The sequence below is a fragment of the Macrobrachium rosenbergii genome, chromosome 28 (assembly GCF_040412425.1).
Source record: "Macrobrachium rosenbergii isolate ZJJX-2024 chromosome 28, ASM4041242v1, whole genome shotgun sequence".
Classification (NCBI taxonomy): Eukaryota; Metazoa; Arthropoda; class Malacostraca; order Decapoda; family Palaemonidae; genus Macrobrachium; species Macrobrachium rosenbergii.
Window position 1 is genome coordinate 26,576,166 of NC_089768.1, and position 27,315 is coordinate 26,603,480.

General features: G+C 36.9%; 1 protein-coding gene across 7 annotated transcripts in view; it reads right to left on the reverse strand.

Annotated features, from left to right (window-relative positions):
• LOC136854147 (methyltransferase-like protein 27) overlaps positions 1-27,315 on the reverse strand; it is a 60,041-nt gene that overhangs the window by 10,033 nt on the left and 22,693 nt on the right. For 5 of the 7 annotated variants that reach the window (XM_067130380.1, XM_067130378.1, XM_067130379.1 and 2 more), the window contains exons 5-6: positions 23,296-23,388; positions 22,864-22,973 (exon numbers count right to left, since the gene is read on the reverse strand). In XM_067130380.1, the coding sequence (XP_066986481.1) occupies positions 22,864-22,973; positions 23,296-23,388 (203 nt within the window). Of the gene's footprint in view, positions 1-14,046; positions 14,799-22,863; positions 22,974-23,295; positions 23,389-27,315 lie in introns of those variants that run through there. The other 2 variants (XM_067130382.1, XM_067130381.1) reach the window with 1 other exon arrangement.

Sequence of the window (27,315 nt, forward strand, 5' to 3'; positions counted from 1 at the left end):
ATATGATAAGAGAGAGAGAGAGAGAGAGAGAGAGAGAGAGAGAGAGAGAGAGAGAGAGAGCTGAAGTCCCGCTCCAGGTGGGTGCACACGACCAAGCGCAGCTAGAACAGGACAGGAGCAAAGGTCTTTTCCCTGTCAAAAGGTTGGCCAAACTCTCTCTATATACGGCTCTGATCTGTATGTGTTCATCACTTCTTCTTCTTCGTTTAACGTGCTCATCACTATCTGACGATATAATTATGCACTGTTTCTCACGTCATCATTAGCCTATCAACATTTGAGGCACAGAAGTGTCTCATATTATAACACTATTGTCTTGTTCATTTCACTGTTTTCTTGTTCATCATCAGCTTCGTCTGAAGATGAGTAATCTTCAGGAAAAAAGACCTTTAATATGTAATCATGTGGATCATATGAATCCACTCATTCATTGTCCTGAGTTTCACAAATTTCAACTTCAGTTTCTTCTTCTGAAGAATAACAGTCTTCTGGGAACAAAATTTCCGATATATAATTACGCAGTTTGCGGCCACTCATGTTTTCTTCACCTATAGGCTATCTGCTGTATATGTTCACTATAAAGTATCGAACGGGATAAAACAATGAACTGAGGTGAATGATAATGGCTTGGCGCTCTGAGGAGATAGAATACTTAGTCAGCATACTTAGTCCGCATAATTGTGGTTGCCACTTGACCTTTACGAGTTTTGCAGAGATGCAGGTATATATTATATTAGAAGTTTCATTGTCTATGAAACGTGAGCTACAAACATGTATTTTTGAAACTCTGGACATTACCTTTGTACAGAGCAAATTAGTGGAAAGGGAGGATTCTGTCATTGAAAATCCTTCGTTAAAAACACAGAGTATCGTACTTGTTTAGTGTAGGCTACCTACTAGCGCTAAAAGCTGTGTATGCACATAGGAGATTGGGGAGGTAATTGATGACTTGCTTACCGCACCTATTCATGGGATATAATGATCATGAACTTCGCACATAGGGATTTGATCGATTTATTTTAATTTCGATATGCTTAAGGTACATTATTTAATATATATATATATATATATATATATATATATATATATATATTATATATACGCAATAAAATTTTTAATTTTATCTCAATACATTCCTTAGCATGATTCTAGTACGTATTTTTATATTTACTAAAGTGATACAAATCGTCAGAAAATGTAGGTTCATTTAATTTAGTTGATATATAGTAGATATTTGCAAGTTTCGTTATTTATCTTAAGGTCTATGTAACACACACATTATATATATATATATATATATATATATATATATATATATATATATATATATGCACTGTATATATATACTTACATTCATATATATACAGTATATATATGTATGTATATATATAAATATATACATATACATATATATACTGTATATACACACATATATACACATATACATATATATACATACATATATATATACATATATATATATGTAAATATATGAAAAGTATGATTTTCCTTTCTTTATTTGTCCAAAATATATTTACAAATAAGTTTGTAATAAACATAGCAGCATTTATGTATCAGTATATAACTCATTAAATCACATAGGAAATATGATACTATATTAACAGATTTATGTAAATCAATCAAATGTGACCGTCATATTCTGATAAGCGTCTTATCTTTTAAAATATTTTATTTGAATGAGAAATTGTTTAAAAGTAACAAAAATACTGCAGTTTATATATAGTAAATGTGGCATTTCATACTCAACAAATATCTAATTTTATATTTAACAAATAGTGCATTTTATATTTAACAGATATTGCCTTTACATATTTAACAAATATTGCATTTATATTTCTCAGACATTGCTTTTGATATTTAACTAATGTTGCATTATTTATCTACATAACTCCTCCTCTTCTTCCATGTCTTCATCTTTCATCTCTAAGACAAATTGTCCAGTAGAGCATTCATCATCTCCTCCATTAGATCAATTTAACACATCCCCCTTTACACTTTGCAGCTACAAGGACTATTACTTTATTTACATACAAATATATTTAAAACAATAAAATAGATAACAATATTAATAAGAAATTTACAAGAATAGGCCATGAAGAAATTGCTGCAGACAATGCAGATGTGGAATCCGCATCTGCAAACTTGGATTGCTGCCCCGTAGACTTTTTATTCCGCATAGCAGACGAAAATTCGGCACTTCGGCAACACTGTCAATGGACCAAGCAAGCACAGGTAAGGTGGGTTCACAGGCCTTCACTTAGTGACGTCACCGTGTACCAGCCAGTCCAGTGAAACTTGTCCACTGCCTGGCGTGTTGGTGAGGTTCATAAATTCGTCCGCATGTTCCCCCACTTACCATGGTAAGTCCGCATGTCATACACACAAGGTACCTTATCTCATGGACACTAGAGATAAGTTGAGCTAAAGTTAATTACTTATTGATACTTCTAATCAGTACTTTATATGATTACCCAGCACTGGCCAAATAAGTTTCGGTCTCCACTTACTGTACAGCTGTTGACTTATTTTCAAATTATTTGTGATTTGTATGAGATAAGCTGCCGCCGTGTTTACCAGGACCAGGGCGTGCACAGACTTTCAGAAGGGAAGGGGCACAAGTGGGAAAAAAGAGCACTCCCTTAGTTTTTGAAAATGAAATCTGCCATGTTTTATGTGTTACAATTTTATATAATAATATACGATACATATAAAAAGAAGAAATGTTGAAAGGATAATGTGGCAGTCTTAAAATCCATTAAAATCAATACATTTTATTACAGAATACAGAATTATCAACATTAATTCCTTTAACATGACCTGTTTCTATTGGAAGATTTTCAAGATACTATTAATAATAAAAACCTAACCCTATTGAAAAACAAAAAATATATATTTTCTTAATCATTAATACTTAAATTAACAACTTTAGTGAAGAATGTGGATGCTACAGCCTATTAAACTTCAAAGATCATAGTAGCATTCTCCTGTTAGCCATATGTTTGAAAATATTTATGACTAACCATATCAACTGTGATGTCTATCTCAATGCTTGGTAGCATTAGATCGTAGAGTCTCCCTTCTCCACACAGGCTCTGCAGCCTATGCTTAACCATCTTGAGCTTGGAAAAGGAGTGCTTCATATTTGTTACAGGAAGAGCTTTAAGCAACTCGTACATAATTGGAAAGACAAGATGGACATCGTTCTCCTTAATACACTTGAGAGTGGATCTCGGATCATGTTTTGGCAAGGAGTAGGATGAGCAAAATACCCTCAACTCTGTCAAATGTTTGTCTTCCTCTTCTTTGAAGCTGTAAAATTTGCAGAGCATATGGAGATCTTGAAATAGAGTACTTGCTGTTAAGTCTACACCTGCCTTCAAGCTCATTGGCATTCTCCCCCATCCTTCTCTCTATAACTTCTTCTAATTTCTTGACCAAGTTTGTCCAGAAATGGGTAATATACTTTTATACGATAGAACTCCTCCAAACTCTGTGAAGTGTGATCTGTTGTTGCAGACATAGAGGTATATTTGAACCTTGCTGGCACTTTTCCTGGTCTCGATGACCTGGAATCTCGTCTGGAACCCCCATATCTGCATCTTGTGCCTGTCGTGTAGCCGTTTCATACATAGCCTAGAATTCTTTGTCTGTCCTTAGCTCACTAAGTCTTTTCAGCACACCATCACTGATCATATATGCAGACTGTAAGTCATGGTCTTGCTGTTGAAGAGTATTTGATGCAGTAGCTGTCGCCAGGAATACTGGTGTTGCTATTTCCTGGTAAAGAAGCAGCTCAAAGATGATGCTATGCAACAAAAACACAGCATCTCCACTTGCTTTGTCTGGTGGGTTACTTTCATGTATCTTAATCAGAAACTGCACTAGAGCTGTAAACACTTTCTTTATGGTTCTCAGCGCACTGTCTCTGCAGGCCCATCTTGTAACAGACAGCTTTTTCAATTCCTGAGGACGGGTTCCAGGATAGATGCAGCACTGAATTTGCATGAATAGAGCATGCTGCTTACTTGATATTGAGATGAAACTGCACAACATTTTTTACCAATGTATAGCAAGAACATCTGAAATGTGGTCAACAAACACTTGAAATCCTCTAACAGAAAACTGGGGGAATACATAAGACTAGCTGTGAAAAATGGTATTTTCATAAAACTGAGTTTCATATATACTTACCAAGTAACTACATAGCTAATGTTTCTAACTTCCACAGCAGCTTAAATTTTGAAATTTGCGGTAGCACTTCTATTGTTTTAGTGTAGGTGACAAGACCCCGCCCACTTTCAGGAAAGTATAGCTACAACACAGCTGAAGAGCTCAATTTGTTTGTGTCCTATGTCCATGAGAGGGGAGGAGGGAGGGCTCTGATTGTGTAATTACTTGTAAAGTGTATATAGTACAGTAAACCCCCTGTATTTGCGGGGATGCATACTGCAACCCCCCGCAAATAGCTAAAATCTGCAAATACTTAAAACCCCTCTAAAAACACTTATAACTGCCTATTTTGATAGTTTAGTATTTTAATAAGTTTTATCACAAAAAATGCATTTAGTCATGATAAAGATATGAATATACTGTAATTAGTGAATATTTCTCAGTGAAAAATACCACGGATGGGCGAATTTTCCGCGAATAATGGGTAGATACGTTCCACAGAGAAATCCGCGTGCATGAGTCCGTGAATAGTGAGACCGCAAATATGTGGGGGTTGCTGTCTATGAAACTTAAATTTTATTATGAAAATACCATTTTCATATAAATAACTTACCAAGTAATTACATAGCTGAATCCCATATTGACAGGACATGGGATGCATGGACATATTCTACTCCAAAAAATTGAGTATGGAAAAGAATTTTGAAATAGAAAAGGTAGCAAGCATTGTTTAAAATGCTTGTTGTAACCTTATCTGGTAAGAGAGCTACTGCAGGAAGATACTGCCTCCGGCTGGTGCACATCCTGACCCATAGTGGCGTGGCGGTATCACCGTGGAGTGCCTACTACAATGGGAGCTTTGTAGTGAAGGAGTATTCTGATGGTCAGCAAAGCATCAGTGGAAATTATGCAGCAAAGGAGTTATCTGATGGCTAGCAAAACTGCACAAAATTAAAAAAACCATTACCTATCCATTAAAAGGATGGTGGGTACTCCAGGTACACAGTACAACCAGGCTCCCCAAGACTCGACAGCCTATATCAAGGCGAAGAGGTGGAGAATAGGAGAATAATGCCTATGCTTCATCCCCCAATACTGAACCATGCCAGCCACAGATAACGGACACAGAGTACTGCAGTTCTCGAACACTGTCTTCACTCCTCGTAAATAATGTGTCGCAAACACTGATTTACACTTCCAAAAAGTTGAATGAAGAATTGCAGATACGGAAATGTTATGTTTAAAAGCCAACAAGGTAGCGACAGCTCTAATTTCGTGGGCTTTAACTTTAAAAACACGTAAAAGGTCCTCTCGTATTCTCGCATGTGACTCGGAGATAATATCTCTTGAAAAAAATGACATGGCACTCTTGGAAAGTGGTCGGGAAGGGTTTTTTTACGGAACACCAGAGGTTACTAGAGGGACCTCTGATCCTCTCAGTCCTGTTCAGGTAATACCTCAATGCCCTTACAGGACAAAGAGTTATCTCTTCTTTTTCTGGACCAAGAATGTCCATCAAACTCTTGATGATGAAAGAATGGGGCCAGGGCTTGGGAGTCTCGTTATTTGCCAGAAAACCCAAGGTAAAAGAGCAGACCACATCTCGGGAGAATCTGACTCTTTTATCTATGGCCTGCAACTCGCTGACTCTTTTGGCCTTAGCCAAGGCAACAAGAAAGAGTTTTCCTTGTCAAGTCTCTAAAAGAGATGGAGCGAAGAGGCTCAAATGGAGGACTTGAAAGCCACTTGAGGACAACTTCCAGATTCCAGGCGACTGAGTCTGTCTTACTTTGGTTGGTTGTGTCAAAGGATTTAATCAAATCACTGATGTCCTGATTAGATCCTAGATCCAGGCCCCTGTGCCATCAAAAAAAAGCAGAAATAATCCGCAATCTGCATTACTGAAGTTTGAGTAGAAGAGATGTTATGACTTCTACACCAGCTGTGGAATACTGCCCACTTAGCTTGGTAAACCCTAGAAGTAGACTGGCGTCTACACTTTGCAACTGCCTCTGCAGCTGGTCTTGAAAAGCACTTCGCTTTGACAAGTCTGCTGATAGTCTGAATCCTGTCAGAGCAAGAGCGGAAAGACCTTGGTGGAATCCTCAGAAATTTGGCTGTTGGAGAAGACTTGGTCTCTGTGGCAGGAGTCTTGAAGTCCACTAGAAACCTGAGGAGGTCCGGGAGCCACTCCTTTCGAGGCCAGAACGGAGCCACTAGGGTCACTGAAGCACTGTGGTGGGTTAAAAACTTGTTTAAAACTTCCCTAACCATGCTGAATGGCAGGAAGGCATACAGGTCCAAGCATGGCATCCATTGCCCATGCCAGAGGACCCAGGGTTGGAGAGCAAAATAACGGGAGGCGATGATTCCTCAACGTTGCAAACAGGTCTATCGACAGCTTTCCCCACAGTTCCCACAGGTCGGTGCATACCTGTGAATCTAGAGTCCACTCCATGGGCAGGACCTGTCTGCGATGACTTAGCTCGCCCGCTAGCACTTCAATTTGCCCTGAATGAATCTCGTCACTATGTTGGTTTGATTCTTCCTTGCCTAAACAAGGTCCTTCGTTGCTTGGCAGAGGAAGGAGTGAGTGCCTCCCTGATTCTTTATGTAAAACAGAGCGGTGGTGTTGTCTGAGTGGACCACTACTGTCTTGCTGAACGTCACTTTTGCAAATTATTGAAGACCTAAATGAATAGCCTTCAATTCCCTCATCATGTGAAGGTTCCTCTCTATTGGCAACCAAATCCCAAAAGCTTCCATGTCTTTCAGAAAAGCCCCCCAACCGAGATCTGAAGCATTTGAGTACAAGGCTTAAGTGGAAAAAGTCGGGTTAGTGGAGGAAGTCACCTTTCTCTCCAGGGGGCTTGCTCCGGGAGGAAAGTTTACCCCCCCGGGGCGAGGAAAGGCCCCCGAGAAGAGGTTGCACTGATTGCCGCCCCCTCCCCCGTCGTTCCACGCCCGAAGAAGTGAGCGAAGGAGATGAGGGGGAGTCCTCTTCCAAAGGAGAGGCAGCCAGAAGGGGAAGCTTGCCAGGGGAGAGAAACGTTCCCGAAGGGTTAGCCACCAAGGGAGTCATAGGGGGAGTACTGTATATCCCTCAGATGATGCCTTGGAAGGCTTCCTCTGGTACTGTTTCCTCCCCTCAAACTTCGCCCACTGCTCAGCCAACCAGGAGCAACACTCGGCATAAGTAGAATCTCTAGAGCACACATGCCCCCTCCAAGAGGAGCAAAGGGTGTGCGGGTCCACATCAAAATTAGATCTAAAGCTACTGCACTTCCTGCCAACCCAAGGACACACATGCTGGGGGAAAGCAGGCTTACAAGGCTTATTACCTTCCTGGGCTTGCATTCCATACATGCAAAGCAACCATACAAGGTAAAAGAAAGATCCCACAGGGAAAAAACAACCCAATGACTGTCAGGGTAGAGAGGGAAGAAACATGTCTGCACCGCACAATGACCGAAAGGAAATTGGGATGTTTACATCTGGGCAGGCACGACTCCCACCTCCCAGATAAAAGTTAACTGCCTAACCACCTTGTTCGAAAGTTCAACGGCCGTTTCCAGCTGCGATGTAAGTAATTCTGGTAGAACTAAGTTATAGGTACACGGTGGGTATTTAGCGAGAAATGGCAGTTTCTTACAGTATTTTGGATGCTTATTAACAATTTAACGTTAATTTTTGGCGGTCGGCTGTAATTAACTTACAATTTACCTTTGAACTCTACCCTACGGTAAGGGAGACCCCGATGGGAATCCAGGGTTTTGGGTGAGGGAAACACGGAGACAACTCTATCCTACGGTAAGGGGGACTGATGGGAAAGCGGGGTTATGGGTGGGGTAAAACACCGGGAGGAGGTTTTAGCATATTATTATGGTATTTCCTGCTCTATACAGCATTTCCAACCCAAAAAAACTGCTGCAAATGAACGACAAATACACCCAACTTCAGTAGCCGGTGCAAAGGCAAACCTCTCACACTACTACTACTTTTCTCCTCTAAGCTATTGCGCATGCGGGATGTTGTAATGGAGCTTTTCGCCAAAAATTGAAGACAATTCGATACCTACTTGTTTATGACGTGAAAGTGGGGGTTTCATGACGTCATACTGGGGCTTTTGGCTCTTTTCCCATGTAATAACGTTATGTTTTCCTAAAACGGTTGTGTTTTGATTACATTTCTTACAGTGGTTGTATTTTGCTGTTTCCTTATTATCGTTTTATCTTTCGCTTCTCTTCCTTGCGTTTCTTTCCCTCCGTCTGTGTACGTAGCATCATTTCATAAAGCTATACACAATCATGACAAAACATCTCTTTTTTGGTGTTATAATGTTACTTTTCTGTAGACCAGTTATGTTTCTATTACACTTCCTATGATGTTTTCACTTCTCTTTTTCATTACTACCGTTTTTTCTCTCTTCAGTGAATATTTCTGGGTTTACTTAAATGAACACCACTAAGCTGTAGCCTGTCAGTTCGTTTGAGTGGTTGATAGCCTTGTTCTTTCTTAACGTATCCCTACATTTAGGGGTTGGTTGGCTGGAGCACCTTCTCCTACCTTCTATCAAAGGCATCATCAACATTAGGCATGGTTTACTTTTGGTAAACGGTTTTTAACATCTGCATACCCTTGCTGTCATCAATCATGGTTATTGATAAGTGCTAATTACTTGATTGCCAGCCTACTGTGACCCCTGTGGCGGGTGCGTGCAGCGCAACATTACCTCTTGCCAGAACATACGTGCTTGCAGTTATCTCGTCAAAATCGGATAAGGCACGAAGCGCCATTCTGCCACCCCGTTGCTGTGAAACCATTTACTAGTTTTCATAGCCTATACTTTACCTTTCACCTGAGGGAAACCCTAACCCCGTCACGTACTAAGTAACCTAAAAGAACATACTATCTTGCCAAGAATCTTGTCCAGTGGGGATAAGGTGTCGTGAAAAAAAAAAAATTGCCAAAAATTACAGAAAAAAAAATAAAATTTTCTTTTAAATGTTTCCCCATTTTATATTTAAAATTTCATTAGATTGGTCCAAAACTAAAGGAGGAAGATGCATTTTAAAGGCTTAAAAACTTATGTTTTGATTCAAAGTTTAGTTACATAAAAAAGTAAAAGGGACTTTCTACCACACCTTTCCTGTCAAACATTTTACTGATGTTCATATCTTGTCCTGAAAGAAGAAAGATTTTGTATGCATTTCATAAATTCTCTTGAAACCTTTAAAGTTGCGTTATGTTATGGCAACACTTGACCCCCCTGCCTGCTTTCCACCAATCACAAGCCTATATATTCACCCCCCACCCCACTGGCCTGGGCTTCTTTCGTCCCAAAATTTTGTCACGGCCTCCTTCTGTCACCTTCCGGATTCCACCTCCATCACTTAAGTACGCACCATGTCTGCGGCTGTTCCTTCTACTTCCAGGTCTTCTGAACCTATCAACAGGTTTACCCTTCCCCGGACGTGTGATAACTGCTACCTCAACTATAAGGATTTTGCGTTGTATTATGCTGGCCCAAAAAAAGGCAGAAAAAAGTGTAATTACACCAAGTCTTCAAGGGCACCTGGTTTTCTGGTTCGAAACTGGATACTGAAACTGTTGATATTTTGTTATCTGTTCACTAGCGATTTGTCTAGTTACAAAGTTGTTAGGACTGAACTGAATTTAAGTGATGTAGCCATCAATGACTGGTGTAGCTTTTCAAGGGAAGTAATTGTAAATTGGTGGTTTAATCAGAAACAGAAAATAGGAGGCCCCTGCACAACAGTAGAAACAGATGAAGCTAAATTTGGCAAAAGAAAGTATAACCTTGGGAGGATTATAGAGGGGCAGTGGGTCTTTGGTGGCATATGCTGTGAAACCAGACAATTTTTCGTTGTTCCCGTTGAAAGTAGGAACAGCGAAACTCTAATATCAGTGATCAAAGATTACATTGTGCCGGGGACCACGATCGTATCGGACTGCTGGAAAGCATACGAATGTTTAAGTCATGAAGGCTACGTCCACTTAAAAGTGACCGGTGCCCATACCAACACCATCGAAAGGCGGTGGAGGGAGCTTCATGACACAACGCCCAGGTACGGACGCAGAAAGTGCAACTTTGTTGGCTACCTGTCAGTGGCCTATCTCAAAATTCATTTTGAAGACCCGAAAACCAGGTTTCACATCCTTAAGGCAGCAGCGAATCTATTCCATCCACCCCATCAGTACTTTTCTCGTTTATTTCCATGATACCGTTTTATATGTTTCATAATCAATGTCTCTTGGTATCCATATTTACAAGGCGGACGTCTGGTATCAAGTTCAAGTCACACCCATTTCATGACGTCACTTGCACATTCCCTGTCTGGCAACTCTTGGACGTCACCCCTACCACCCAGCTCCAAGCAACTTGTGAGTTTCGCAATCAAGTATTGGGGATACGGCTGCTTTTACCTTGGAAATTGTTTTTTCCTGCAGTTTTAGTGTTTTTGATGTTGAAGTGGCAGACTTGTGATGCTGTTATTTATGTCCGACTCTACCTGTCAGTCAACCCCCACCCACTTATACCAACACGTACCTTGTGCACCCACCACCCCGAGTAACCCACTACCCACACAACCTCTCCCTCCCGTGGATCATATGGCTCCCTGAAGGTGGCGTATTCTCGGTCTTTACCAGAACACAAACATGGCGGCTTATTTACGTATGTCTCCCACCCAGTACCCCGCAATCCCAAAGTTCCCCATCGCTGTTGGGTAGAGGTAGGATGTAAATAGTTGACCCCCACAAGGTAACCGCTGCTTCTTCATCAAGGGCACTAAAACTGTAGGGAAAACCAATTTCCAAGGTAAAAGCAGCCGTGTCTGCATTACTTAGAAATACCGTAATTCCTACTGTAAAGGAACAAAGGTTTGTATATATACTGTGTCGGAACAAACTGCAGTTATGATACTTCATGTCATACTACCTTAATTTAGTCATACTGGTAAGCAGCCTATTCTGAAAGACGAGGTGAAAGAATCCAAGTTCTATGATACTTGTGAGAAAGGCAGTGGCTATTTTTTGGACCAGTCCTAATGATATGCAAATCCCCTAGGCATATTTATATACCACTGTAACAGGTCCAGGGGCACCCAAAGTAGCAAAGGCCTTTCAGCCTGATAGGATGCTGCCTCCTATCCTACATTAGGTAATGCATTATTTCAGTTCATTGCAATCTTTTCATTGGGCTATTCCAGCATTGTAGTGTTACAATCATCACAGAAATGGTACCTAGTGTGCGTTACAATGATTTTAGAACTCCATATTATGACAGGCTAACCGTCCAGTGCTTTACATATAAAAAAAATGTAAAATGAATTGATAAGGATGCATAGGCCTAGGCACCTATCGTAAACTGACTTGACCTAACCTGAGCCATGGCTTGCTTAGGCTTGCCTCAGTTATACCTACCTACTTATTCCATCACCACCACACAAAGTTAGGCTAAGCTTCCTCAAAAAGAAGCCTGTAAATCCAAAATCCCCAACTCTGCTTTACATAAATTAAATACCTGACCGAATTGTAGCCTACAGCCTGGACTATTAATAAAATGGTATGAACAAGCCTGCTAGCCAACCGCAGCCTTTGCTAGTCTAGAATGGATTCAAAATAGACTAATGTCAAAATTTTGTTTACATGCTGCATTTCTTTATAAGATAAGGCTAGTAAACATATGCTTCCTGGCCTAGCCTGAACGTTCGCTTTGGCACCAAGGCTTCACCGAAGCCTATTCCCTAATTTTCCTGCATTGCTTTGTTACGCGTATCCTCCTCACATACAATATGAACATGTATTTTATGCTTATTACAATTCAAGAAGGCTAAATTCGTACCTTTCAGGCGTCTCCCTTGGTATGCTTTACTCCGTGCAAGTTAGACATGTCAAGAAAAGTGTCAAGTGTCAGAAACCCGATCAGCTGATGACGGACAACAAACACTTATTTTCCCGGCGCTCAAATATGGCTCTACATTGACGCCCTCCTCCTTCACTCTTATTACATAATGAAAAATGACCTCGACAGGTACAGTATAAAGAACAATGTGTCAGATAACAATATAGGAGCATGTGAACAATTACAATGGATTTTCGTGATATCCATTTGAAAACAAGTTTTCCCTTGTAAGTTTGCTAAGTTTAAGGCGAAAGATCTTTCTTGCAGATCCCTTTGAAGTTCCATTTTCCGTAAGATGATTTTCTGTGCAACTTTGATATGGTATCCTAGTTTAGGAACACCAGCACATTTTCCAGTTTTACCGAATTATAATTATTCTTGTTGCTGCTGCTGTTAACGCTGACGTACATCGTTTATTCCAGATGATGCAGCTCCTGTGTGTATGTAATTTAACTTCAGAGGTATGTTGTCTGCGTTTGATTGATGCTTTAACCCAGGGAAAAAAGCCAGTTTACGATGTAGTACGTGCGCATTTTACTGTAATTTATATGAGAATACTGAAGACATAAAGGGTATTCCCCCGTCCTTAAAAGGTACTTTAATAACAACAAATAATGTATGCTAAAGAGAAGTCTGAAGTTTACTGAACAAAAATGTTTTTAGTTCTGAGTACAGATCCATTCCCAGTACCCCATTTTGTATATATATCTCTCTCTCTTCCAACAATGATCAACACATTTATACACAAGAATTATGCTTTAAAACGATTTCAGATTTCACAGTTTAATCTCAGAACCGAATAGAAACTCCGGCGTCACCATCATTATCCTCGGGATAGTAGATGTTTATGACATGAGAGAGAGAGAGAGAGAGAGAGAGAGAGAGAGAGAGAGAGAGAGAGAGAGAGAGAGAGAGAGAGAGAGAGACTGATTGATTATTTCGATGGATTGTCAACCAAGTTATTGTTCCATACTTCTGTGACAAAGGAAGACAATAGTAACCATACTAAAAACTCTAGTCAGTCTAGTACTCCATAAAAGCTGGGTATCACCGAGCTGGTTCTGTCGAACTCCGTGCTAAGAATATTCTTCTTATCTATCTATTTTAGATCTTTTTATGCTAAATGTTATTCTGAAACATTATCCTCGAGAACTTACCGATGCCTTCCATGTTTCGATAAGAATACCAACATCAAAATGAAATGAAACAGTTTCGCATTTTCTCGTCTGCTCATATTTCTCTTAGAATTAAAATATCAAAATTAATAGTATACTTTATACAGAATAAAAGAATTGTTTACAAACACTCTACAGTATTCTTAATCCTTCAAGAACAGCCGAAATACGAAGGAATTGGAAGTGTTGGGGTGGTAAAGATTATACTGTAGATATGATAAGAGTCCAGTATTTGATGGCCTGGGCAAGGGAGACGAAGAAGCAGAAGGCGTGATAAATTGTGGGAGGATTTACCGATGAAGAGTTTAGCAGTAAAAGCATCAAGGCAACCGACCTTTAGCTTAGCTTAGGGATAACAGTGAGGATAAAGAACACCCTACAATAACCTCTTTCGTTTCCCAAAAATTTGACGAAAATGTGTTTTCAGTATTTGCTGTAACATTTTATACTTCAGTACGAAGAGGAGATCGTGATTGACAAAAAATTAACTCAGGTTATGCTACCCCAGCATTTCCTTGTTTACTCAATGATTCTTTTCAGACAAATCTGCTTTTTAAAAACCTGTAAAAATCACTGGATATAAAGACAAATAACTGATCAGCTGAAACCTTCATTAAAACTGGCAGACTGCTTCGCCGTGATGGACCACATAACAGGAAGTCTCCAAATTATTTTTTTTTTCTACCCCTGGAAAATTCGGATCCTTTTATAAGCTGTAGTTACCTCTTTGAGGATAATGAGTCACAACACCAATGTGATTATATGTAACATATAATAATGGAAATTTATGTTCAGTCTGCAGCATTCACAAAAATTCTTCAACTGACAATCCATGTCTGTTAATACAGTTTCATATATAGGGTATGGTGGCATTCAATTGCACGTTAGGTGGTGACCCTGTAACCAACGTTTTCAAATTTTAAACATTTTCGTATAATGGGCTACAACAATCGTGACTTGAAACAAAAGAATCTAAATCTTGATTTGGACAGTAGTGAAAGGACAGAATAAATGTCACACGAGATTGCCAAGGCTATTTGTTATTCAGAGCCGATCTTCTACGTGTAGAAAATGGGGAAGAAAATGAGTTTTAATATCTCAGTGTTAGTTTGATGATAATTACTTGCCAACTCATCGTTACTTTGGCGCCGTTATTTATCAAGAAATTCACTGCAATTTTATTGCCAGTTTAGTTTACAATATGATCTCAAGGAGCAGCCAAACATCAATACTTGCCATCAAGATTGTGCAGAGGTAAAATGTGAAAAACAAACAATCAAGTAAAGTTTTATCTGTATTGGAGCAAGTGACAATGAACAGAAATTATGCTCAGTCATTGCTTTAGAGGTCACTCACAACAATCAAACCTCACTCCAAAGTACAGTGCCAAATTAATTATGGTGACCATACAAGAATGTATTTAGAAGACAAACTTACAAAACCCTATAGGTGAAGATGATTCCATCCTTGCCAGCCAGGTAGTTCGGCACTTTTTTCACTTCCACCTGGAAAGAACATGAAAATGTTAGATTTTTCATATGAAAGTATCGTAAAAATAGTGCGTTTCACGAATATCAGAGACATAAAGAACACTGAACAGAAAGCTAACCTGCTCCAAACGACGCAACACATCGCCGTAAACAGACCAAGCATTAAGTTTGATCTTGAATAATGATTGTTTAGTTATGCACCTTTCCACCATCTAGGTTAAACTCACCAATAATTATTAAGTATACTAAAACGTGGTAGAAACACTGATATGCTTCCTTCTATAGAACCATTAATTCCCGAAAAACTCCCGATACACTATTTTAAGATGGGCAAAATGGTTTCATAAAGACAAACGGCCAAATCTGCACTGATATCCATCACAATTATTTTATCGTTAATTCGTTCTAGATTAAGCTGGCCTTATGCCAGCACTGGCTTTTAGTCTGGAAGGATCATCCAACGATTGCTTTCACCAAATTCCATTAAAAATACTAGTTCTTCCACTGTCGAATCACCTTGTTAACGCACAGGCAACAGGCTAAATGTACACGGTCGAGGATAAAACATTACAGCTCTCTGCCTTAGTATGCATAAGTAATGGGGTAAAATACGCAGTCGCGTTGAAACAGATGCCTCTAGGAAGATCCATGAACCTACTCAACTTCCACTGACAATGGAATCTGAAATAATTTTTATAATCTATATGAGATTCTTTTCGACACAGGAAAGCCCTGTTGTCTGAAGTATACTGTAACCTATACAAAGTCAAAAACGAGACGTAGGCTATTCAAATCTCGCACCTTCAACATTGCAGATTAAAAGAATGCTCTTACTGCTAAACCTAACCTTTGAGATTAATGGTTCTTGAAGAATGTTTTTTTTTATTAGGATAAAAAAGAAACCCACAAAGTATCATGAGTAGAGATGCAAGATGATGGAAAGGCACTTCTAAGTCAAATTCTGGAGAGAATTGCTCATTTAATAAAAAAAAAAAGTTATTCAGCTCTAGATAACACTAATTCTATCGTCTGTAATTCTTTTAATGTCATTGTGCTAAGTACAGTAATTGGCTTCTCTTTATCACTTGGTTAAAGTATATCTATCTCTCTATCTATTTATATATATCCACGTTAACCTTACCCCACTTAAAAACAGTGCGGAAATTACCTATACTACCCAGGCCGAAAGTATCAAAACAATTCAACACTTTCAGTTTTCAAACATATAATTTCCAAGGGTATTCTTCATTGTAAAGAAGTTCGAGGAAAAAAAATTGTATGTTACCTTTTACCTTTTCAACCTAATCCTATATAAAACATGTACTTTACACAACGTACAAAGATCGTAATATTTCTCTCTGAGGAGATTCGCAGTTTGGCAGTAGCTGCGCTAAAAAGAACTGGTGGCTGCTGTTCTACCGTGTGCCAGAGGCGTCGTGAGGGCGGGGGGCGGGCTGGGGAGGACATAAGTCCCCGGACGCAGCATTGTGGGGGCGCCAAACTGAAGTTGAGAAGACATCTATTTTGGGGGAAATGGGGGTGATGAAACCAGTAACTTATGAGTTTTCAGTACATATTTTATATTTACCGAAGACTGACTTCCTTTAATGTTCATTATATATAAATGTAATCATTGTGTTAATTACTATACTATCAAATTTTATTACGTACTTATCAAATAAGTGGTTCAGTGACCGAGAGTCAGTGCAAAGATATTGAATAGTTACCCCCCATCAATCTAGTGTTTCGTTTTCTTTCATGAGCATTTTTTTTTTTGTGCATAACAAACTGTAGACAACAATTATTTCTGCAATTTCATAAAGCTGAGGCTGATGTTATTATCAATACATAAAGTATTTTATTTATTTATCTTTTGCAACGAAAAATATAGTAAGAAATTTTAATTTATGCAACCTTTTTTCATTCTCGAATGAGAAAGACGTTAGTCACAACAACACTGTCAACACAATTTCACAATTTTATACACGCCGTGAGAACCAAGGTATGAAAAAGTTAGCACAGACGGTAGCCACAGAGCCCAGGCCCCAGAGGTAGACTAAATCAATTTTACTAAAACTAGACTAGGAAGCGATTGCTAGTTTGTCTGAAGCGGCTATTACAAGGGTAAGTTTTGCGTGAGGACAGCACCTGGTATTCCATCAACCATCATCTCAGCATGCTCAGGCTAGCATAATCACGATATACTGCTTAAACAAAGTGTCCAATCCAAAGTCCCCTTCATATTTGTCTGCTGATGTTCAAAATGAATTCATCCAGATTATTGTATCTACTGTTAGAAGCACTTTACTGAATGGCATCCGAAGAGCTACGTATTACGGTATAATGCTTGATTCCACTCCAGATGCTGCACATGGGGAACAAATGTCAGAGATAATAAGATATGTAGAGATAAGCTATAAAGAAAAAAACAGTTTGCGTGAAAGAGAGTTTCCTTGGATTTATTAAAGTACACCAAAAGGATGCAACAAGTATACGGTAAATGTAGTAATGCAGCAGCTGGAGAAAGATCATTTGCCTTTTGAAGACTGTCGTTCTCAGTGTTATGATAATGCTGCTGTCATGTCTGGACACAAATCAGAAGTACAACAAAGATTTGCTCCAGTGAACCCTAAAACAATATATGTGAACTGTAACCACCACTCTCTAAATTTGGCTGGGGTTCATTCCGCTAGTCATGAGGTGGTGATGGTCACATTTTTTGGAACTGTGCAGGCAGTGTATGTTTCAAGGTCGAACTATAGATGGGAGAGATTAAAGAAGAATTTGCCTATATCTGTGAAAGCTGAATCTGAAACACGCTGGAGTGCTAGAGCTGATGCAGTTCGACCCATACACGAAAATGTGGGGGATTTGGTCCAACTTTTAGAGACCATTGGAAGTCATTTGAATGAGACAGATACCAGAAGTGAAGCAACACAGCTATTGAGCAGAATTTTGACATTTGATTTCTTTGCTGCCCAAATTTTTGGAACATTTTACTTACCAAGATTGACAGAGTCCAGAAGCGGCTGCAGGATCCAAAATTGAATTTCCATGAGGCAGCACAAGATATCCAGGCGTTGCAAGTTTATTTCCTTGCTAATCGGGAGGATATCTGACAGACATCTATCATAAAAGCAAAGGAGCTCTGTCATGCTTGGGATGTGAGAATTGCCAGACGATGTAGAGTGAGGAAAAAATGCCTGGGGAAACTGGAGATGATGATGCTGCTGCTGCAGGCCTCATTCTCAGCAGAAAATGAGATGCAACGTCTGCTAAAAGGTACTATTGACAGAATGCATAATGAAATGGGCGAACGGTTCATCAGACTGCATAACTTGGATTCAAAGTTTGGCTTTCTTTTGGATATTAAGGAGTTGCTATCTACAACCAATGAAGCATACATCAAAGAAAGGTGCATTAATGTGGCAAGTTTCTATGACACTGACTTAGATGGCTTGGAACTGTTCAGCGAAATTGTAGATTGCAGAATGCTGCTTAAAACACGAGATGATGTTCTGATCACCAGCCCACAGGAATTACTTTGCTTGCTCATTGCACAATATGGGGATGAAAGTGTTTTCCCAAACCGAGTTGCCCTTCAGATACTTCTGACCATTGCAGTATCAATTACTAGTTGTGAGCGATCATTTAGTAAGTTGAAACTTATCTTGTCGCATCTGCGAACATCTATGGGGCAAGAGAGATTGTCAGCTTTAACTGTACTAAGTGTAGAGCAAGAGATCGCAAACAAAATAAACTTTGATGACGTGAGAGACAGATCTGCGGCTGTAAAAGCTAGAAAGACAAAACTGTCAACACATTGTAACGTGCATTAATACTTAATGTCCTACAAATCATTGTCAATCCTTTTCTTTGTTTAGGTTTTCTGTTATCAATATCTGTCTAATTATCTTTATATTCTAATACCTTTATACCGTCTTATTTCCTTGCATATGGTTGATCCTAAGCAACCATCACTTCAATCTTTTTGTTTTCATTATTTTGACGCACGTTAAACATTCTTTAAAGAAAAGTAAGGTTTATAGTTAGTGAACTAATTCACCTCTGTTCTTATAAGTTTTCTTTTCAGGCATTATATCTATTCAGTCTTTTACCACAAATTCTAAATTTTTTTCTAGTATTAACTTCTATGCTGGCAACAAATTGTAGATTTTCATGATTTTCTTATCCCCTGTATTCCCTAATGTTTAACTCCTTTTTTACTCAAATTTACTTAATTTGCCATTTGTCTTTGGTTATTAACAGTTACTGGTTAGTGTGATGCTTTACTATAATCTACATTTTAGCTATTTTATCAACATTTTGGAATTTATTTATGAGGGCAAATGATTAATTAATTGCAGTAAAATAAACTATTTCAGTTTGCAAATTCGGTTTGTGTTCTATCGTCCCAGAATATTATTATGCAAATTAGAATGTTTTGTTTTAACACAATATATCTAAAATAATGAAGGCAAACATTTCCTGCCAAGATTACCACACTCAAATGAAAATAGTCCTCCCCCCGGCCGGGCCCAACTTTTCGGGGCGCCATAAAAGGCTTTGCCCCCAGGCGCCAGCAAACCTCACGACCCCACTGCCGTGTGAATTCTCTCTCTCTCTCTCTCTCTCTCTCTCTCTCTCTCTCTCTCTCTCTCGCGCGCGCGCACACACACACACACTCATACACACATTCATTGCAAGTAACATGACATTCTTTTCACTGACCGAACATAGTGTTATGAAAGTGACGGAGATTTTTTCAAATATCAGGCTTATGGAAACATAACTAATGCCAATGATATCCGATATGAAGTCCTATGAAAAGCTAAAAAAATACTTGAACAATTTAAATTTAGTTAATTACAAGAATTTACAAGAATATGTAATAAATCATCAGAAATCATTTAATAAAAAGTGAATATTTTTGGTAAATCCAGAGAGTTTTAGAGTTTTATATGTCTGCGTGTATGTACTAATTTCAGCCTGTTATAAAATTCTCACACAGCGTTGGTAAATCTGAATTTAGAAAACTATGTATGGTATTCCCTGTTAACTGAGTGATTGGCCATCGATAAAATATCATCCAGAAACAGGAGCAATATATTATTCACTGATCTGTCATTTCAAACAACTATTGCTTAAATAAAAAAAAATTAATTTGTACTCATAAAGTCATTGCAAAATCATTGAAATATATTGAATTACTTGTGCATATTTTCACATATTCATATCAGAGTTGGGCACTAGGTTGGCACTTTCTAAAGGGATACCCAAAAGTAAGCGTTAGAGAAAATAAGGCTTCACAAATGTATATTCTTTTAACCGTTGGAACGCTAATCCATCGTCCGTGAAATATGAGAGCTTTTGTTCTAGGTATAGAGTAGGTGTAGAGTGTGTGGATTCATGCACAGTGCCACACACACAAATACACACACACACACATATATATATATATATATATATATATATATATATATATTATATATATATATATATATATATATAATATTATATTTCTTTTCGACATAGATCCCACCTGATGTCTATACTTATGCCAGACCTATGTACAAAGGACCAACTCTGTAGGAAATGGAATATACTTCAAATACTGTACATATATATATATGTATATAATAATATATATATATATATATATATATATATATATATATATATATTCAGATTAATATATATACTGTACATCCTTTTCTCTTAATTTCCTACCGAGTTTGTTTAATTAGGTCTGGAAGGGCATGAGCAGAGAATGACCTGGAAGGAAATTCACACTCAAAACAATTGGACTGTATGGTGTCACACACAGTAGTTACAAAAACTTTTACATTGTATTTTATGGTTATGTCAATATTTTTGTTCTTTTCTATATTTTTGTTTTATATATAACAAAATTATTATATCAGTGATCTCCCCAGTAAGGACTTATTTCAGGAAAAGGAGAAATAATTAATTAGTAATTTCCTAAATGGCATCTTTCTTGTTTAGAGAGGTCGGTACAGAGCGTTCTTAATTTCCCAAGTAAATGAACGCAGCCGATTTAGAATGTGGTGCCAGGTATTATTTTACAAAAATGGCTTCCAATTCAATAACATTAGTATGATGTCAGTCCAGTCATGAAAAATGATAATCATAGATAAATGGATGTTAATATAACATACTTGAAGAGGAAAAAATAGAATATTAGTGTTTTATGAAGCAAAAATTACTGAGGAAAGCTCATTCTAACAAATGTTTTCCGTGCTTTTTGGGAAATTCTTATCGTTCCTTCGTGAAGAGTATCAATATTATGTTAACGAAAACGGGACATAAAGATAGGAAAATTATTCATCTTTCCATTGACACCACTATCAAGAATCTTTTCACACTATCATGCAAACAATATTAGATTTTTAAAAACTTTCTCAGTAAGAATAGTCGACTTCCTAATTATCAGCGGGTACCTGGAGTAGTAGTCACTCTCGTCTTGGCTGAGGCAGGAGTGGAAAGTGTTAGAGAAAAAAAATTACTATTACTTGAAAACAACATAAAATTTAATTAAATCTTGAATTAAATAAAAAATGTTAATTTATCAAAAAATTGAATTAATCAGGCAAAATTTAAACTATTAAGAAACGCTTAAGATTTGAAAAGCAAATCTAAGTAAATTAAAATTAAATCAAGTATGTAGTGTTAAACTAATATGAAACACTTAAGATGCTAAGTAGGTAAGTGTTAAATCACCACTATATAAAATGTGAATAACTAAGGAACTGCAAATATATAAAATATGGCAAAGTGTTAAATTTTCAAACAGTTAAACAAATGATTCACAAAGAATCAAACAATTCAGGTGACATTAAGAACACGCTATTACACACGACATAAAATGAAAATGGAGTATAAATTCACTAAAGCAAAAGCCCTTAATATATCAGCCTTATTATACCATGGTAATAATGAGTAAAAGTCACTTTACCTTAAACAAACTTATGAAAACTTTAACAGCATTACCTAATTGCAGCTGCTTGAAATTCACAAAGCATTTTTTGATAGGCGCCGGTACCAGTGAAACACTAATTACTTTAGTTATAAGATCTCAGAAGCAAAGATTAATATCAATGACCATACAAATACTTTATATTAATAACTTCTCTCTTTTGAAGAGAGAGAGAGAGAACCACATAAAAGTCCCTGAAATCCAAATGAGCACATTTTTAGGATTCCAGCTTGAAGCAACACAATTAGATGATGTCATTATTAACGTTTGGGGAATGAGGCACAGCTGATGCAATCTTACAAAACATTACACAATCGATGGAGACGTGTTTTTGCTCCCAGTAATAATTGGCATGTTTTTAAAACAAGATGAAGAACATGAGTCTTCGCTTATCTTGACTGAGGCAAAATCTTACGCTACTGGGCGAGTATCTGTCAATGCACTTATCACTTGTGATGACAACTCGAACATCTGGTCTGACTTGAACCTCTCCCTCCCGCTACTACGCTATTACTAAGAAAGATATTATTAAATCTAAATTACGCTGTTAAGTTATCTAAATCATTAATATTTGTGAGACCTGACATTACAAAGACATTCTTACATAACTTTACTAATATACAGAATATACTATACAACATCTCCTGTATAAAGAAAAATCATATAACACTTAAAAAGCATATCACACTATTGTGGAAAAATCATACGTTCTACATTTTACAAGAGTATATATACTGTATATAGTATATATAATATATATGTATAAATTATATATTTGTGTGTGTATATATATGTATATATATATATATATATATATATATATATATATATATATATATATATATATATATATATATATATATATATATATATATATATATATATATATATATATATATATATAATCATTTATTTTAATGTCTTCTAACCTTGTTCTGTCAGGCTAGATCCTGTAGTGGATGAGGAACATTACCTGGGATAAAAGTATTTTCACGGTGTAGTTAAAATCTCGAATCGAAAATGCATGAAGCAAATGAAAGCCAAAAAGCAGATAGCTACCGAACTAAGAAATAATTCCATTACCTTCGTCCAGTTGCCTTTCTCCTGTAAAGAGTCAAAGTAACGCTCAAGTCCCTTATATTCCTCCACCTGGTGCAAGAACTCTGCCCTCATGACTATGACGATTAGTCCTCCTGTGAAATTGCATGAATAAAGAGAAGCTTGCAAGTCAAGGGTTGCCTAATCATATAGAACAGTCAGCTGATTCCTGTATCTCTGTCACCTTGCTGTTAATCAAAACAGCAAAACTTTTTATGAATTCAGCAGGAAAATGAAATTCCTGTCTAAACGGACATTTGGTTTTATGTATGCCAAGATAAAGTGTTCTACAGAAATACCAATATTTTCTTATTTATTACATGAGAAATTTACAGTCAAGAATACTTCTTAAAAAAGGTACATATGCAATAATTAAACCCTCTTTATCAGAAAAAACCTAAATCAACCATGACTCACCTGGTTTAGTGATCCTTATCATGTCATCAATACCCTTCGCAGGTATGTGCCCCTCCAACATACCTCCGGAGCAGACGAGAACATCGTATGCGTCTAGGAAAGAAAGCGAATGTTAAGTGGTCTAATCGTATTTCGATTCGTTCATTCAAAATACGTTTGGTGTAGCGTAGCTCAAAGAATATGTATTGAATTCTTTCCTGTGTGGGTCATTAAATATTCAATTTTCTTTACATATGGCCAATTGTCAAAATGGACAAGAAAAAAATATATTTAGCAATTGACACTGAAAAAATATAAGGGTTAAATGATTAAAAAATTAACTTTCCTTGTATATGTGCTCAAAAAGAGGAAAAACAAAGGAATACCACTATCATCAATTTATTAATTCTAAATTAAATTAGACATCCAAAGCTAAGAAAATTATTATATCAAAAAATCTAAAGCCACAGATATAGATATGTACAGTATAAATTTCTGAAAAAATTTTAATTCAGAGAGACAGTTCAGGAATTTATGTTTTTCAAATATTGGCAAAAACAGTAGTCCTATATTTTGAGAATAAATCTCCTTATTAAGAGGATTTAGTTGACACCAGCCACAGCAATCACCCAAGGGAATTTGACGGCCACCATTCATCCAACTAAACTGGTGCATCAGTTGTATTCAGTAAACACTCAGCATGGCTACATGCTCGTGTATGTATTTGAAACTGATATGTTAATGGTTTAAAAATCAACAGAGAAAACCTGAGTCTATCAAGTGTGAGGTTCTAACGATTAAAGTAATACAGTACGGAAATAAAACCAAGGAAGGAGAGGGAAGCTATGACCAAAAGTGATGTTTCTAACTGAATCTTGAAAACATCTATGATTCAAATTACAGGGCCATTTCATTTCTAGATACTGTGTTGCCTGAAACAAAATTGTCACACAGTCAGCACTGCTGGCAATATTTCTGACATCTTGTACTTTCCTAGTTCACAGCTGGTCATTTTGGTGTCCCTTATAAAGAAAGTCAATGGCAATACTATATTCTAGTGTTTAGAGCCAAATAAGACTATTATTCAAGGTTCGAAGCTGATATACCTGCCTTTTATTTTTTTTTCTGTGCAAAGTCTGAAAAAAAGACAACCTTTTGGTCCTTGCCTAAAGAAAGTGAAAACGAGTGGTTAAAACATGAAGGAAAAAAGATTACAATCATTCTAAAGCTGGGCATCAGGAGAGAACCAGTACTTGAAGCTTACAATCTTTAGATTAATGGATTCCCTCTCAGATCTGCATAGCATTTTAGTGTCTGAACAACAGTGGCGAAAGTCCTTGATCAGAATTTCTGTCGTACTATGGTGCTTTTCAGTGTTACAACATTGTTATCAGTTCGCTGTATCGAAGATCAACCTACAAAGATAATTTTGAAGTTCATATCTTTGGAAGTCACTTGGCTATTACAAATCGATGTGGACAAGGTTTATGGGTTGAAAATTTTTTAACATGACTCTTGCATTTTTAGATTTAATACATGTTTTTAGACAAAACTCTACAGGAGTTTTTTTTTTTTTTTTTACTGTGCATGTGTGAATCGTGTATATTGTGTGTGTGTGTGTGTGTGTGTATGTATATATATATGTATATATGTATATATATATATATATATATATATATATATATATATATATATATATATATATATATATATATATATATATATATATATATATATATATATATATATATATATATATATATATATATATATATATATATATATATATATATATATATATATACTCCCATTTTTACTCCCCATTTTTACGCAGGGATAGGTTACAGAACCAACTGTGGAAATGCAAAAATCACCTCTAAAAATGCTTATAACTGGCTTATAACTGCCAAATACCTTGTACCCAATAAACTGAAACACTTATAACTGCCTATTTTAACACTTCACTACTTAATTTGATAGTTCAAACAAAAATATACCTTAAATTATCGTACTAAAACAATTTAACATAACTCCAAACAAAAATGCAGCCCAAACCATCATCCCAAAACACCCAAAGTAACCTTACATTACAGTACTCTCCTAATACGATTACTCTTAAGTGGGCTGATACACTTTTAACTGCTTATTTTAACAGTTCATCGCTAAACTTGACTTCAAACACAAATACACCTCAAACTATCATCCCAGAACACCCTAATATCAATTCAAAGTCATGTTGCAAAATTAAGTATACCAGCCTACAAGTGTTACTCCCAAGTCCCCCCTATCATTCAGACATGCACGTTTTCTTTGACCTACATAACTTTGCGCATCGTTCTGTGCATACTGTAAAGCACTTGGTGTACATTTTACGTATATTGGTATTTTCCTGTGTTGTAAGACGACTTTGAATGATATTTACTGTACAGGTACGTATTTTATGATAATACTAGTACTGTATAGAGCATCTAAAATACGTGGGTAGTTTGGAGCGACGGGACACGTACCTCCAAACAGAATGCTACGTTTGTTACGTCATGTTAGGATTTTTGCGATTATGTACAAATACACCTGCGATAAAAAAATTATTTACTACAGTAAGTTCCTAGTTTACGTCATTTTGTGGTTAGTCCTTACCATCTCCCATAAATTTATTAAAAAATTCTTGTGCCGTCATTCTCTCTCTCTCTCTCTCTCTCTCTCAGTATACATACACTGAGAAAACACAGTAAAATATCTATAAAACGTTATTTCACTGACAGAATCCATTTGTACTGTATTGATCTAATCCCCATAAAAATATTTAAAATCCGATTTGCACACACTGAGTAGCAAACACACCTCTCTCTCTCTCTCTCTCTCTCTAATAAAATATCTATAAATATATATATATATATCAGTACTACATTTCTTTAATGAAAATATCAAATACTGTACCATAGGCATAAAAAAACACGAACATAAACAAATCCAGCAATTCACGAGAGATAGACGTAGGTAGCATTGCAACATTTTTTTTATTTATCTAAATTATTGTACCGTATTTCATCACAACCTAGTTGACTATGATTATCACAAATTATAACAGTACACAAGAGAATATTTTATCACTGTTGATGTTTCATCTCTAATCACTGTAAAAATATTTAAAATCCGAATTTCATATGTAGGCAACTCTCAACATTCTAATCCCAACCATAGTTCTCGTCCCGACTCCCTAGCAAGTTAGTACTGTGCTTCGATGTATAAACACTTCAGTTCTCTCTCTCTCTCTCTCTCTCTCTCTCTCTCTCTCTCTCTCTCTCTCTCTCTCTCTCTCTCTAACAGATACATATTACTTTATCGGAAAAAACAGCAAAATGTCATGAATTCATTTATACTGTGCTTAGACTTCATGTAAAAACAACAGTTTATCTCTCTCTCTCTCTCTCTCTCTCTCTCTCTCTCTCTCTCTCTCTCTCTCTCTCTCTCTCTCTCTCTCAAACAGTATAATATCCTCTAATAAAAAAAAACAGCAAAATATCAATGAAACGTTATTTCACTCACAGAATCCATTTTTTTATACTGTCCTTATACTTGGATGTAAAAACCATAGTCTCTTTCTTTCTCTCTCTCTCTCTCTCTCTCTCTCTCTCTCTCTCTCTCTCTCAAACAGTATAATATCCTTTAATAAAAAAAAGCAAAATATCAATGAAACTTTATTTCACTTACAGAATCCCCTTATACAGTACTGTACTTAGACTTGGATGTAAAAACCACAGTTCACTCTCTCTCTCTCTCTCTCTCTCAGTATACATATATTTCAATGAAAAAATACAGTAATTAGTGAATGCACAGTGATGCTCTACGAAAAAAAATTAAGTGATAATTTTAGTGATATGGCCCAAAGAAAAATCGACAAATTAGTGAAAATTACCCCGGACAAGTGAATGATGTGTTCTATAAAATCTCGACACCCCCGACAAGTGAATGATGTGTTCTATAAAAATCTGCGACACCCCCGACAAGTGAATGATGTGTTCTATAAAAATCTGCGACAAA